The sequence below is a fragment of the Microchirus variegatus genome (genome assembly GCF_963457635.1).
Source record: "Microchirus variegatus genome assembly, chromosome: 9".
NCBI classification, from domain to species: domain Eukaryota; kingdom Metazoa; phylum Chordata; class Actinopteri; order Pleuronectiformes; family Soleidae; genus Microchirus; species Microchirus variegatus.
This window is the reverse complement of record NC_139810.1, coordinates 1,128,859-1,144,313: the sequence shown is the minus strand read 5'-3', so window position 1 is coordinate 1,144,313 and position 15,455 is coordinate 1,128,859. Positions and strand designations below refer to the sequence as shown.

General features: G+C 45.8%; 1 protein-coding gene across 1 annotated transcript in view; it reads left to right on the top strand.

The window, feature by feature from the left end:
- Positions 1-15,455, top strand: part of LOC310931957 (collagen alpha-1(XX) chain-like) — a 48,402-nt gene that overhangs the window by 24,279 nt on the left and 8,668 nt on the right. Inside the window, 20 exon segments of the mRNA XM_083895207.1 lie at positions 832-990; positions 1,062-1,234; positions 3,334-3,463; positions 3,568-3,713; positions 3,805-3,934; positions 5,961-6,106; positions 6,109-6,179; positions 6,181-6,311; positions 6,445-6,584; positions 8,251-8,383; positions 8,517-8,662; positions 8,795-8,924; positions 10,205-10,321; positions 10,465-10,611; positions 10,686-10,742; positions 10,931-10,969; positions 11,581-11,719; positions 12,143-12,285; positions 13,648-13,757; positions 13,973-14,131. Coding sequence (XP_083751333.1) covers positions 832-990; positions 1,062-1,234; positions 3,334-3,463; positions 3,568-3,713; positions 3,805-3,934; positions 5,961-6,106; positions 6,109-6,179; positions 6,181-6,311; positions 6,445-6,584; positions 8,251-8,383; positions 8,517-8,662; positions 8,795-8,924; positions 10,205-10,321; positions 10,465-10,611; positions 10,686-10,742; positions 10,931-10,969; positions 11,581-11,719; positions 12,143-12,285; positions 13,648-13,757; positions 13,973-14,131 — 2,546 coding nt within the window.

Here is a 15,455-nt window from a genome sequence, read left to right as displayed (position 1 = left end):
ATCACAAACGTAAATCAAAAAACACAAAATGCAAATCAAAAATCACAAACGCAAATCAAAAACGCAAATCAAAAACGCAAATCACAAAACACAAATCAAAAACGCAAATCACAAAACACAAACGCAAATCAAAAAACACTAACGCAAATCAAAAAACACAAATCAAAAAACACAAATCAAAAACACAAATCAAAAACGCAAATCACAAAACACAAACGCAAATCAAAAAACACTAACGCAAATCAAAAAACACAAATCAAAAAAACACAAAATGCAAATCAAAAAACACAAATCAAAAAACACAAATCAAAAAACACAAATCAAAAACCACAACCGCAAATCACAATGCACACAATCACAAAACGCAAAACACAAACGCAAATCACAAAACACAAAACTCAAATTACAAACATAAATCAAAAAACAAATGCAAAACAGAAAATCACAAACGCAAATCACAGAAAAAAAACACAAAATCACAAATGCAAATCAAAAAAGCAAACACAAAACACAAAATCACACACAGTTGTCGATCCACTGCTGTCTGTCTCCATCAGTGAAGTCCACGTTATTTTGTCACTTTGGTGTTTGAAATGTTACTATATTATATTTAGATGTAACTAAGTGACACAAACTTGACAAAGGCAGCAGCAGACCAGCAGCTCCTGTGCTGCTGATTTTTAAGTGGACTTTGGTGTGGGAGAGTGAGGAGGTTTACAAACTGCGGGATGTATGACATCATCGCCTGTAGAATCAGTTTGTGTTTGTTCTCAGTTTTACTTCTAAATGTGTTGAGGTCTAAATATTTTATAATTGTTTCTCACTTTTCAGGTGTGAAAAACGCTGATGAAGCCGAGTTGAGGCAGGTGGCCTCGGAGCCGGTGGACGCTAACGTCTACAACGTCAACGACTTCCCTCTGCTCAGTAAACTGGTGACGCGACTGGTCCACATCCTGTGTCGGAGGATCAAGGACCGAGGCGTCACAAAACGTAACCTTGGTTCATCTGCCGCCTCGTTATAAACCGTTCTGAAGGAGTAACGTGTGGATTCTTGTCTCCAGGGATGGAACCTGAGCCCACGGTGGACCCGGTCCTCGTCTACCCCAGTCCAAGTGACCTGCGCTTCTCTGAACTGGGCTCCAGAGAAGTCAAGCTCCACTGGACCAATCCTGCCAAAGCAGTGCAGCAGCACAGAGTGGTTTACCACAGCGCAGAGGGTCAGAGGCCACAGGAGGTCAGAGTCCTTACATGCATTATCACCACGTGTGCTAGTTTTTCAATAACTAATAAGCAGAGTATTTACTCATGTGTTTTTTTTATAGATCACTTTAGTAACATTAATATTTCACCCCAGATGGGACTTGAACCCACAATCCCTGGCTTAGGAGGCCAGTGCCTTATCCATTAGGCCACTGGGGCTCTTAATGAGGGTGTTTTGTTGACTGTTTGACGCACTTATGCGACTTTACATCTTAGCTAACCGCTGATCTACCAACGTACTTACCTCCTTCTCTATTCACATAAGAATCGTGATTCTCATTTACTACAATTCAGAATCGATATAAAATATCCCAGAATCAATTTTTTGACGTGACGCCATGTTTACGTGCCGCAGCACCGGAGTCCAGGCACCGTTTACCAGTTAGCTACGTTAGCGTTAGCCTACAGTGGAACTGGAGCGGTCTGTTTATTAAAGGAAAAAGAGCAGCGCTAACAAATAACGTTAGCGTACCTGTGTGCTGCGCCTCTGTTTTTAAAACGTTAGCGTAACTTTAGAGACTCCTTTTAACAGTCGGGGAGCCACGTAAACATGACGTCACGCCCGTCTTTTTCCGATCAGTCGTCATGGAAACACGTCATGCATTAAGGTTAAATGCAAATGTAAATGTAAATGTACTTTATTTATAGAGCCCTTTACAACAATCCTTTCGGTGATCCGGCGAGCTTAGCGAGTGCGGCTATTTTAATTTGAAAAGAGCCGCACCCGCAAAGCACCTGTGGGCAGGTGCGTTATAAAACCAATCAACGATTATGAGACTAAAACATTGAAATATGCTTATAATTCTGATATGTTCATACTCAAAAACAGACAGAGCAACCTTAGCTTAGCGTTTTTAAATGATATGCCATGTTTGTAGTAGAGCTGTGAAAAGCAAACTGTTGCTTGCAACGTTTGCGTTCCACTTTTTTACCGTCATCTACTTTTTAAAAAATGCTGCTGATGTCTTTGACATGGATGTGACAGCAGGACTGACTGTAGCCTAGCATGAAAAGCTCAAAATTCACGTCTAATTAACGGCAACGCTAATCTGTCTGTCGCTCATGAGCCACGGAGCGACAACAACCCACTGGGCTGGACTGAACCAAAATAGTGGAAAACAAGGCTGTTACCTGTTACCTGCTACGGCCGCGGTAGCTCGCCCTCTCCCCCGCCCTCCCCTTCGCCCTCGCCCTCTCCCCCGCCCTCCCCTCCCCCTCGCCCTCACCCTCTCCCCCGTCCTCTCCCTCCCCCTCGCCCTCTCCCTCGCTCTCAATCTCGCCCTCTCCCTCGCTCTCAATCTCGCCCTCTCCCCGCCCTCTCCCTCCCTCTCGCCCTCTCCCTCCATCTCTCCCTCCCCTCGCCCTCCCCCTCCCCCTCTCCCTCGCCTTCGCCCTCTCCCTCGCCCTCTCCCTCCCCCTCACCCTCTCCCTCTCCCTCGCCCTCCCCCTCCCTCTCTCCCCCGCCCTCGCCCTCATCCTCTCCACCGCCCTTCCCCTTCGCCCCCGCCCTCCCCTCCCCCTCGCCCTCACCCTCTCCCTCGCCCTCTCCCTCACCCTCTCCCTCGCCCTCGCCCTCCCCCTCCCCCTCCCCCTCCCTCTCTCCCCCGCCCTCGCCCTCATCCTCTCCACCGCCCTTCCCCTTCGCCCTCGCCCTCTCCCTCATCCTCGCCCTCTCCCTCATCCTCGCCCTCTCCCCCCGCCCTCCCCCTTGCTCTCTCCCTTTGACATGGATGTGACAGGAGGACTGACTGTAGCCTAGCATGAAAAGCTCAAAATTCACGTCTAATTAACGGCAACGCTAATCTGTCTGTCGCTCATGAGCCACGGAGCTTCAACAACCCACAGGGCTGGACTGAACCAAAATAGTGGAAAACAAGGCTGTTACCTGTTACCTGCTACGGCCGCGTTAGCTCGCCCTCTCCCTCGCCCTCACCTCTCCCCCGCCCTCGCCTTCGCCCGAGCCAGAGCGCGTCGACCAAAATGGACTTTACAGCCCTGGTACCTTCCTACTGACACACCTACACCAATGTACCCACTTACCCACACCTGTACCTCCCTGTGCGTCGTGTCCAGGTGGTGTTGAGCGGCTCAGAGTCCTCTGTGCAGCTGTCAGGCCTCTCCTCTCAGACCCTCTACCACGTTTCCATCTTCCCCGTATATGAGAAGGGCGTCGGCCTGGCGCTCAGAGGAACTGTGACCACATGTAAGACTGCGACAAACCTTCACACTTCGCCGAACTCGCCGCGAGCTGAAAACACGGCCGAGTTAAAAAGAGCCTCTTTTCTCCGTGTATTTCACCGTCTTTAGTGGCCCTCGCGACGCCTGCCGACCTGGAGGTGACGCCTTCCTCTTTCAGCGCGCTGCAGGTGAGCTGGGCCGAGGCGCCCGGGGCGACGCAGTACATGATCCTGTACTCCGCCCTCAGCCACGGAGAGCCTGACGACGCCAAGGAGGTACGAGCTGCTGCGTTTGAAGACAAGAGCTCAACGTTAATCATGTTTTATTTTGCTCATCTCACCGATCCATCTCCATGTGTGACTGCAGGAGAAGTACAGCGCAGAGCAGACGCTGGTGGAGCTGACAGATCTGCATCCAGAGACTGACTACTCTGTCACCCTGTACGCCCTCTATGACGAGGATCCAAGTGACCCCGTCACTGCTGTCGCCACCACACGTAAGACATCCACCGTCCTCGTTAAAAGTTCCTTTGACTTCACTGTTCTGCCACCCCAGATGGGACTCGAACCCACAATCCCTGGCTTAGGAGGCCAGTGCCTTGTCCATAAGGCCACTTGGGGCCCTGTTACACCTACTTAAAGGGACACTGTGTAGTATTTATGGGTTTATATGACCCAAAATCCACTTACATATTATGTGCTCCTGCATTGTCTAGTCGCTGTATAATAGTTTTTGTTTCATTTTCGTAGTGTTTCAAAAAGTCATGTAAAATAACATGGTCACGGGCCGTGGTTGCATAGACACTGTTAGCAGAGAGACGCCATGTTTCTACAGGAGCCTGTAAGGACAAACGCGAGAGAACAAATCAAGCGTCTCTTTACTTGTAGCTGAAGTCCCGCCTCCTCTCTCTCTCCGCTTCGTCTGCTACGGCCGCGGTAGCTCGCCCTCTACCTCTCTCTCCCTTGCCCTCTCCCTCGCCCTCTCTCTCTTCCTCGCCCTCTTCCTCTCCCTCTCCTTCACCCTCTCCCCCGCCCCCACTCCCTCACCATCTCCCTCACCCTCGCCCTGTCCCTCGCCCTCTCTCTCTCCCTCGCCCTCTCCCTCTCCCTCTCTCTCTCTCTCTCCCTCGCCCTCGCCCTCTCCCTCCCTCTCCCCCACCCCCTCTCCCTCTCCCTTGCCCTCTCCCTCTCCCCCGCCCTCTCCCTCGCCCACTCCCTCTCCCTCGCTCCCGCCCTCTCCCTCGCCCTCTCTCTCTCCCTCGCCCTCGCCCTCTCCCTCTCTCTCCCCCGCCCCCTCTCCCTCTCCCACTCCCTCTCCCTCGCCCTCGCCCTCTCCCTTGCCCTCTCCCTCTCCCTCTCCCACTCCCACTCCTTCTCCCTCTCCCACCCCCTCTCCCTCTCCCTTGCCCTCTCCCTCTCCCCCGCCCTCTCCCTCGCCCACTCCCTCTCCCTCGCTCCCGCCCTCTCCCTCGCCCTCTCCCTCTCTCTCTCCCTCGCCCTCGCCCTCTCCCTCTCTCTCCCCCGCCCCCTCTCCCTCTCCCACTCCCTCTCCCTCGCCCTCGCCCTCTCCCTCTCCCTCTCCCTCTCCCTCTCCCACTCCCACTCCCTCTCCCTCTCCCACTCCCTCTCCCTCGCCCTCGCCCTCGCCCTCGCCCTCGCCCTCGCCCTCTCCCTCGCCCTCTCCCTCTCTCTCCCCCGCCCCCTCTCCCTCTCCCACTCCCTCTCCCTCGCCCTCTCCCTTGCCCTCTCCCTTGCCCTCTCCCACTCCCTCTCCCTCTCCAACTCCCTCTCCCTCTCCCTCGCCCTCGCCCTCTCCCTCTCCCTCTCCCTCTCCCTCTCCCTCTCCCTCTCCCTCTCCCTCTCCCTCTCTCTCTCCCTCGCCCTCTCCCTCTCTCTCCCCTGCCCTCGCCCTCGCCCTCTCCCTCTCTCTCTCCCTCGCCCGCAGTTCTTTGTTGTAAATTTCAGCCTCTCCTCTAGATGGCACTATAAACTACTTACTTCACCTTTAAGTCTATATGTGAACTATAGTTTTGTTTATTTATCTGGTTGTTAGACTTTTCCAACTGGAAACTGAGGGTTTGTGTTGCTTTGTAAACCACTAATACTCTCACACCAAACCCCATAGAGCGTTGGTTCTCAAAGTGAGGCCCGGGGGCCAATGGCGGCCCGCAGAAACATTTCTGGCGGCCCCGCAATGAATTACAGTTGATAGTTTTAATCCAGGAGCAACTAAGCTTGTTAAATGTTTATTGGACATTACTGGATACAGACCAATAAGTGTAAACTGTACAACTGTATTTACTATGTCATCTAATTTTGGATGACATAGTGATATAAGTATAGTATGATGTTTTTGTCAAATTTTGGTGTTGAAATTTTTTCCCAAAAAAGTGTCACATTTTGAACAACATAGTATAGTACAATGTTTTTGTCAAATTTTCACACTTTCTCGTACCATCGCAGAATTTCCCTGACATAATCCCCGTGTGTGTGATCATCTTTCGTCTCCTTGTGTCCCTGCAGTTCCTCTCCCAGCACCTGTGACCATTCACTTCCCACTGGTCACCCACAGTATGATGAGGGTGAGCTGGGCTCCTGGAGCCGCCGACGTCCCCAGCCACAGAATCGTCTACAGCACCAACCACGGCAGTACCGTCAAAAAGGCAAATTTAAGAACATTCTGCTACTTTTAATTCCTAAAGAAAAACCGACACTGATTGATCTCACGTGTGACCATGTCTTTCCAGCTGGAGGTGAGTGGACTGAACTCGGTGCTGGTGCACGACCTGTCCTCCTTGTCCAGATACCTGGTCTCAGTGCAGTCTCTCTACCTACAAGGCTCCTCTGCAGCGCTCACCAGTAACGTCACCACGCGTAAGACGAGCGCGCTCATAATCCACGCGTGTTTTCTGCACTTTAAAGCACAGTTTATGACCCATGTTGATGTAAACGGGGAGATGAACATGAGCAAGTGTCAAAGCAGGTTTTTATTTATTTCTTCCCTCAGTGAAGGTTCCCTCGCCGTCTGACCTGAGGGTGACCAACTTCTCTGCCAGTGACATCACCGTACGCTGGGAGGCAGCAGCCGATGATGTGGTGTCCTACCTCATCAAGTGGATCTCTCTCAGTGGAGGCGACCTGCGACAGGTGATCATGACGGACCAATCGCTCGTGTTAGTTTTATTTGATTCGTTTTGGCCTTCACATGATTTAAGATCCATCTCCATAAAAACATCAACGCTTTATTTTCTCTCCTTTGTGCTTTTAAAGCTCACATAGAGTGGTCCTGTTGCACATATATGTTAGTTATGGAGGTCTACTTACATACATTAACTTGTTTTTATGCTCAAAAACCTCCTAGTTGCTGTAAATGAGCCGATAGAAATCCTATTTTCTGACGCTGTTTCCCAGCCGCGAGATTTCAGACTCAACTCTCTCAACCCGGAAGTGACATAATTAGCACACCAGCTCTCAGAAGCACAGCTCCCCCCTCTGGAACGGTGGATGTACTGCTCCTCATTATCAAAAACATTGTTTTAACAGTGTTTAAAAATAGCTTCTTCACGACTCCCCGCCTCAGTCCCTTTGACGACCTTTGACCCGGAGTCAGACCCAGAGTCAGAAGACACTGTCGCTCGTGAAACACCTCCACAACGGACGTTATTCTTCTTCTGCGGTTCAACGTACGCAACCGGATGTGCCCGGAGCAGGAGGATCTGCTGTTCAGGAGAACCGCTGTTTACGTAACCGGACCGGGTTTTTTCAGAGATCTCACTGAGCCTGAGATTACAATAAAACACAGCGTTCTCAGCAGTGGCTGAACTGTTTGTTTAGAACCTTCAGGGCTTCATAAACAAGGTAATGACGCAGATACACACTAAAAAACAGCCTTAATTGGAACTTCAGGTCTAGATCCGCTTTAATGACAAGAGAAGCTGCTCACTTAGTAGTTATGGTTGTATATGTCTTCCCAACTTGATGAAACAAAGAAGTGTTAGCACTGTTTTATTGTGCTACTTTTCTGCACTGCACCCCAGATGGGACTCGAACCCACAATCCCTGGCTTAGGAGGCCAGTGCCTTATCCATTAGGCCACTGGGGCATGTTTTGCTGTTATTACAATGCATTCACAAGCCATTCTGAGTTCACACAAAAGAGCATCATGTGACCTGTTTTTACGTGAGATACTAGACGCAGAGATTTCCCCACAGGGATGAGTCGAGTACCTATTAGACGACATCATGCAGAAGCGAAGAAGAAATCTCTGACAGAACCAGACTCAAAGATGTGCAGCCGTCTCCCAAAGTACTCTAACTTCCTTCTATCTGTGGAAAGAAGGACTCACCTCCACCTTGGCTCTTTTAGCAATACACTGCCATCTTATGGTCAGACTGCATAGTGCAGGGTTTCCCCCAGAAAACCTGTTCAGCCCGGTGGTAGGACCTCTAGGGCAGCGCACCGGCGGCCCACAGCGTTATTGTAAGACATTTATTAACAATACTTAAACGTAAAATAAATCAACAAGGCGACCTTGAGTGTCATGAAATATAATGCATTATTATTATTATTATAACTAAAAAAGTGGTAGTCCCCCCTCATCTGCCTCATCTGGTGCAGACAAACGGCCCTTTTATTTAATCTTCTCTTCTCCCTCTGCTGCGTCTCCAAGCGGTCTCTTCATATCTAAAGCAGACTGGATCATTTCTCTATGTGTTTTATCCCCACATAAAAATAATGATCTTTATGACGAGGATGGAGTCACATCAGTGGTGTTTATCAGTCGATGTTTGTGTCCCTGCTGCTGTTGTTTCAGTTGAGGGTCAGCGGTGAGAGTGAAGGAGCGATTCTGGAGGGAGTGGAGGACGATAAGGAATATCAGATATCTCTGTCTGCACTCTACGGAGACGGAGCTCAGAGCGAGGCTGTGGCCATACGCTACAGCACCGGTATGTCTCCAACAATCCCTTCCAAAGATAAAGATATAATGTTTGCCTACTTTTGAAGTTTTGCAGGAAGTCAGAATATCTTTGCTTTGTCTATATTTAGGTCTAATCTAAAGTCTTTGAATAATCCCTGCAGTGTCTGGTGGAGGCCCGTCCAGCGTCTCCGTCTCTGAGGAGACTGCGCTCAGCCTGGTGGTCAGCTGGGTTCCTCCCAACGCTCACGTCCTCCAGTATCGCGTGACGTACACGGCGCTGACTGGAGCTGAAACTCAGGACGTCACCGTGAGTGAGCTTCACTCATCACTGCCTCCGCTTCCTCTGCTTTATCCTCCATCGACTGACTTTCGGATCTCAGCGCTGCTCTTTACTCTCAGACTTGTGACTCTTTAAAGCGGTGTTTTTTGTCGTCTCCAGGTGTTAGTGCCAGGCGGTGAAAAGCGTGTGGTGTTGGAGTCTCTGCAGCCAGATACACGTTACAGCGTCCTGGTCACGGCTGAGTACCGCAACAGAGAGGGAGGCAGTGGTTCAGCTCAGGGCAAAACCAGTGAGTCAAACACGCTGTTTTTCAACCAACCAACCTGCTGGAAAAGAGCTTACATGTGCACTAAATATGGCAGATCTGAGTAAGGTCTGCAGATTAGACTGAAAGACCTTAACCTCTTCTTCACGGTTGCCCCCGTCAGACGCAGCGACAAAAGCGTCATAAAACCATGTCTAACTTTAACAAACACAGACATGCTGCATACCCACAGAAAGGTCAGAAACTCAGCTAAAAGCTCATATAAACCATTCTTATGTTCACCAAACACAGTTAAAACACAGATGGATCAAACCTGCAGGAGCGAAAAAAAAACGTTACAGCGCACACATTGAAAAGCAGCACCGGAGCGTCAGGGTGATTATGTAAACAAGAAAAACACGTGTCGACTGGACAGCGGAGAATCTACAGATTCTAACGGTACCATTTTTATCACTCTACGAACAAGATTCACGGATCCAGCCCCAAAATAAGAGCAAAACAACAACTGACTTTCAAGAAACACAAGCAGAAATGTTGTCTTACCTTTGCTGTTTATCAAAACAAGTTATTTCCACCAGAACAAAAACACTTCTAATGAAGAACTACACTTCCCAGAATGCTTTGGGAACAAATCCCGGTCTGATTGATCATTACAGAGCGACATTAGATCGTTCTGATTAGAGAAGGACGAATGTCCGCACAAATGCGTCACATGCATTTATGTCCTTTTGACTCGCTAATGAAGTGATTCACACACATTTGGAGACCGGGGTCTGATTCTACCGGTTTAGAGGTTTAAAACGAGCTGTCAATCACCCTAACTGACCAAGGTAAGCCAGAGCTATGGCGCTGCGTAACTGAAGACGCTGCAGAGTCACAGAGTTGTTATTACGCAACGCACAGGGAGCATCCATTTACAGATACCAAGATAATTCACATAGAGCTTGTAACTGCTGAGATTTAGGGTCAGGGAAGAAGTGGTTAAAGTGATAGTTGAGGGTTTTTCACATGAGGTACAGACACAAAGTGGTGAGTTTTTACGACAAACACCAGTCCATCACTTTTATAATCAAGTGCAACTGGTCTGAATTTAACCAGAAATTCACAGACGTCTCCTGCAGCCGGGTCACACTGGTGTCCACATGTCTGAGTCATATATTGTCCTCTAAAGGGAAACATGACGTTCATGTTCTTCTGAGGAACAGCTGAGACTCTTCAGTAGTTTCTTACTTATGGCTTGTCCTCAACTGGCAAACCAAACTCTCTCTCCCTCTCTCTCTCTCTCTCTCTCCCTCCCTCTGTAGCCAGTCTGAGGGTGAGCAGTGTGAGCGTCCTCCGCTCAGATCACTCCAGCATCTGTGTTTCCTGGAGAGCGTTGTCTGCCGTCAGTGGATATCGTATCATCATCCACTCTCTCAAAGGTAACAGGAGAACACCATCACTATAATAAATAAATATGTTACCAGAGAATGACTTAAAGGTGAAGTAAGTAGTTTATAGTGACATCTAGAGGAGAGGCTGAAATTAACATTTTAACGAACTGCTCCTCTGCTCACCCCCATAGACAAGACGACAAAGGAGGAGAGCGTGGACGAGTCCAGCAGCAGCCACTGTTTCACTGATCTGGAACCAGAGACTCTGTATCGCATCAGCGTGCATTCTCTCCTGGGCTCAGCAGAGGGCGCTGCTGTGTCCATTCTCCATCCAACAGGTTTGAAGGCTGGGGTTTTGTTTCCACAGTTAAAAAAAATAATGAAATAATCATTGTGAATATTTTGTATACAGCTTCAGCTCCAGCCAGAATCCCCATCCATCCCCGACTCTATCCCATCCACAATGAAGGTGATGTTTGTAAATATTAGGCAAATATTAGAGCTTTAACTCAGGAGTCATTTTCATTATCTATTCATATGTTGTTTATTTTCTGTTAATTATTTTCCATGAAAACATCAATGTCCTCAAAAGCAAATAGTAAAACAACCCCCCCATGTCCTTACTTTGTGTGAATTGAGCGCCCTCTTGTGTTGCAGTGTGTCCTGAAGTCACCATCAGAAACAGCCTTGTTAAAGGTGACACACACAAACACACACACACATTCTTGTACTTGCTGCATACTGACAAAGTGAGGACCAGCATTTCCACTTTATAAATCAACACAATTACAAATATCTACTTCATGAATGACATCTATAAAGAACTACTGGTTGCAGTACCATAAAATGTCTGCAGGTGGAGCCCCAGAGCAAAAAGGGCTGGAAAACTTTTGATTTTTTTTTTTATTATTATTTTTGGTCCAAAATTGGACAAAAACATCATACTATACTATGTCGTCCAATATTTTAAAAAAAATAATTTGACCCAATAAATTTTGGTCCAAAATTTGAAGAAAAAAAATTTACCCCAAATTTTTGGTCCAGAATTTGACAAAAAAGTGATACTATACTATGTCGTTTTTTTTACAAATTGAGTATAGCATGTTATAGCAACCTGAGGAAGTGATTTCAATGAAAACAAAGTGAGGACCGGCCAAAATGTCCTCACTTTGTAAAAAATGACCTCACGTTGTTGGTTAAAAACCCTCACTGGTCCTCAGTATGCCGCAAGTACAAGAACTCACACACACACACACAAAAATCACATGATTAAACCTCTTCTTCTTCTTCTTCTTCTTCTTCTTCAGGCTTCGACATGATGGAGGCGTTCGGTTTGACTCGCAGCGCTCACTCGTCAGTAGAGGGCGTTGCAGCGGAGACGTTCGTCTTCAGCGCGCTCCCCACGTTCACGCTGTACAGAAACGTCCAGCTCACGCAGAGCACCAGGTGAGACACAAACACGACAACAACAACAACAACAACAACAACCCTTTATACAGTGCCTTTCAAAATAAGAGCTTTTAAACAAGACAATGATGGTGAAGTATGATCAGTAGCAGCTAAAATCTCTTTCCCTATATATATATATGTATATGTATATACATATATATATATATATAAAATATATAAATGTACATTAAGTTTATATTTGATATTTTATAGCAGGTTTGATTCGTGTTTTTATATATGTATATGTATATATATTTATCTATATATACATATATACAATGTGGATACATATATGCATATATATGTATATACATACTGTAAATACTAATTTAAATCTAAATAAAGTGTCTACTTTTCTCTAATGACAGTCATGGACAGTGAAATCTTTGAAAAGGTTTATTTCTACCGTTCTCCGTCCAGGTTCATCCATCCTGCAGGGTTCTCTCCAGAACACACCGTGAGCATGGCCTTCCGCATCTTACAGGAAACGCCCAGAGAGCCTTTCGCCCTGTGGCAGCTCACCGACAACGACTTCCAGCCAAAGATGGGAGTGATTCTCGACCGTGAGTAACACGACTGCGTCTGTCTTTGTCAGCCTCAAGTCTCAAGTCCTGCCATGAGATAAAAGCTGAGATAGAATTCAAAGCACAATAAAAAGGTCCATCTCACTTTCAATGAGCTTCTCGTGACGACACAATCAGGAGCTGCTGTGTTTGTTTTTGTCACGTAAGCAAACCTGAAGGATTCCTACCTAGTATCTTTCAATCTACCTAGGTAGCTAAGAATCTATCTATCTATCTATCTATCTATCTATCCATCTATCTATCTATCTATCTATCTATCTATCTATCTATCTATCTATCTATCTATCTATCTATCTATCTATCTATCTGTCTGTCTGTCTATCTGTCTATCTGTCTATCTGTCTATTTATCTCTATCTGTCTATTTATCTATCTATCTATCTATCTATCTATCTATCTATCTATCTATCTATCTATCTATCTATCTATCTATCTATCTATCTATCTATTTATCTATCTATCTTTCTATCTATTTATCGTTCTATCTATCTATCTATCTATCTATCTATCTATCTATCTATCTATCTATCTATCTATCTATCTATCTATCTTTGGGTTGGAATAAAAGAAATACTTGGATTTAGATCTATCTATCGCTAGGTAGCTAACTACCTAGTATCTTCCAATCTACCTAGCTAGGAAGCTAGCTAACTTTATCTTATATCAATTGCCATCTATCTATCTATCTATCTATCTATCTATCTATCTATCTATCTATCTATCTATCTATCTATCTATCTATCTATCTATCTATCTATCTATCTATCTATCTATCTATCTATCGCTAGGTAGCTAACTAGCTAGCTAGCTACCTTTATCTTTCTATCAATTGACAGGTAGCTCGCTAACTAGCATATTTCTATCCATCTAGCTAGCGAGGTAGCTGGTTAATATCTGTCTGTCTGTCTGTCTATGTATCGCTAGGTAGCTAACTACCTAGTATCTTTCAATCTACCAAGCTAGCTCGGAAGCTAGCTAGCTAACTTTCTATCAATTTCCAGATAGCTAGCTAACTAGCATATTTCTATATCCAGATAGCTAACAAGGGAGCTGGTTAATATCTATCTATCTGTCGATCTATCGCTAGGTAGCTAACTACCTAGTATCTTTCAATCTACCTAGCTCGCTAGGAAGCTAGCTAATTTTATCTTTCTAACCCTAACCCTGAGCCTTATGCTTAGGAGCTAAAAATCTGTTGTTGTCTATGCTGCGAATGTTTCCGCTGAGATTAAAACCACATGCAAACCACACCTGGAAAAAATACCTCGCGTTTCCCTTCGTTCGCTTTAGTTCCAGATCAAACGTTGTATGAAGCAAAGTCAGCTTTCCTTCTGGTCCACAGCTACCACAAAGCACCTGGTCTACTTCAGTCTGGACTACAGGGGAGAGGTGCAGGAACTGACCTTTGACCAGCCTCAGGTCCACAAACTCTTCTACGGCAGCTTTCACAAGGTGACATTTACTGAGTCATGCAAATAAATGTCAAATAACTGTGGATAACCTCTTTCGGATTCAGAGCGTCTGCACACTTGAGAATATGCAGATTTTGATGCACTAATGTTATCAGAATTTGGAAACATTGGAACAGATGTTTCTTCTTGTTGTTGTTATTATCTTCTTATCTTCCTGGAGTTTCACGTCAGTTTGAATGACTTGTGTTTTTCCAGATCCACTTGTCTGTCAGTCAGGTGAGCGTCTCTCTGTCCGTGGACTGCCAGCGCGTCGGTGAAAGACCTGCTCGACCGCTCGGGAACCTGCCGACGGATGGTTTCGAGATGCTCGGCAAACTGGTGAAGACCAGAGGACCCAGCAGTGGATCCGCTCCGGTACTTTGATTCTGTTTCCACCATTTACTTTAAAGGGGCGGGACACAAATGCTAAACTAACATGCTAAATCAACTTTTGAATCATTTAAATCCTTGTTTTTGTGACTCTGGAGGTCCTATCAGTCGGCAAAGTGTTTAAAAAATGATGACTCACTCATGTTTTTGTGGTCCTCCTCAGTCTAAGTACAGGAGAGAAAACTTCCACGTTCTCTGGGACGTCACAATGCGATAAATTCCTGGAATTGTTGTCTCGCGGAACTCCGCTTTGTCCGTAAAACACGCGAGAGTGCTGGCGAGGGCAGCGGTATCTGAAAACCGGAAGTCTGCAAAGTCCTTGAAAAGTTCTATCGTTGGCTCCACAGTGCAGCACAGAGTTCTACACAAACTTCCAGCCTCAGAGGATTATAGGTTACATATGACAGCAATGTGCCTGCAAAATGATCACTTTAACAAATGCTAACTGCTGTTAGCTTCCTGTAGCCTCTGTGGCTGATGTCATTTCCTGTCCCTGCTGTGGTGCTTCATCCTTATGGTATATATATATATATATATATATATATATATATATATATATACATATATATATATACATATATATATATATACATATATATATATATATACATGTAAGGTGGTACCTAACCTAATAAGCTAACTACTTAGTATCTTCAATCAGCCCTAACTAACTTTAACTTTCTATCAATTGCCAGGTAGCTAACTAGCATAATTCTATCCATCTAGCTAGCGAGGGAGCTGGTTAATATCTATCTATCTATCTATCTATCTATCTATCTATCTATCTATCTATCTATCTATCTATCTATCTATCTATCTATCTATCTATCTATCTATCTATCTATCTATCTATCTATCTATCGCTAGGTAGCTAACTACCTAGTATCTTTCAATCTACCTAGCCAGCTAGGAAGCTAGCTTACTTTAACTTTCTGTCAATTGCCAGGTAACTAGCTAACTAGCATATTTCTATCCATCTAGCTAGCGAGGGAGCTGGTCAATATCTATCTATCTATCTATCTATCTATCTATCTATCTATCTATCTATCTATCTATCTATCTATCTATCTATCTATTGCTAGGTAGCTAACTACCTAGTATCTTTCAATCTACCTAGCCAGCTGAGAGGTAGCTTACTTTAACTTTCTATCAATTGCCAGGTAGCTAGCTAACTAGCATATTTCTATCCATCTAGCTAGCGAGGGAGCTGGTTAATATCTATGTATCGATCTGTCGATCTATCGCTAGGTAGCTAACTTCTGACCAAAGCATGTCACAGACGTGTTCACTTGGACACCAGGGTTAAGTA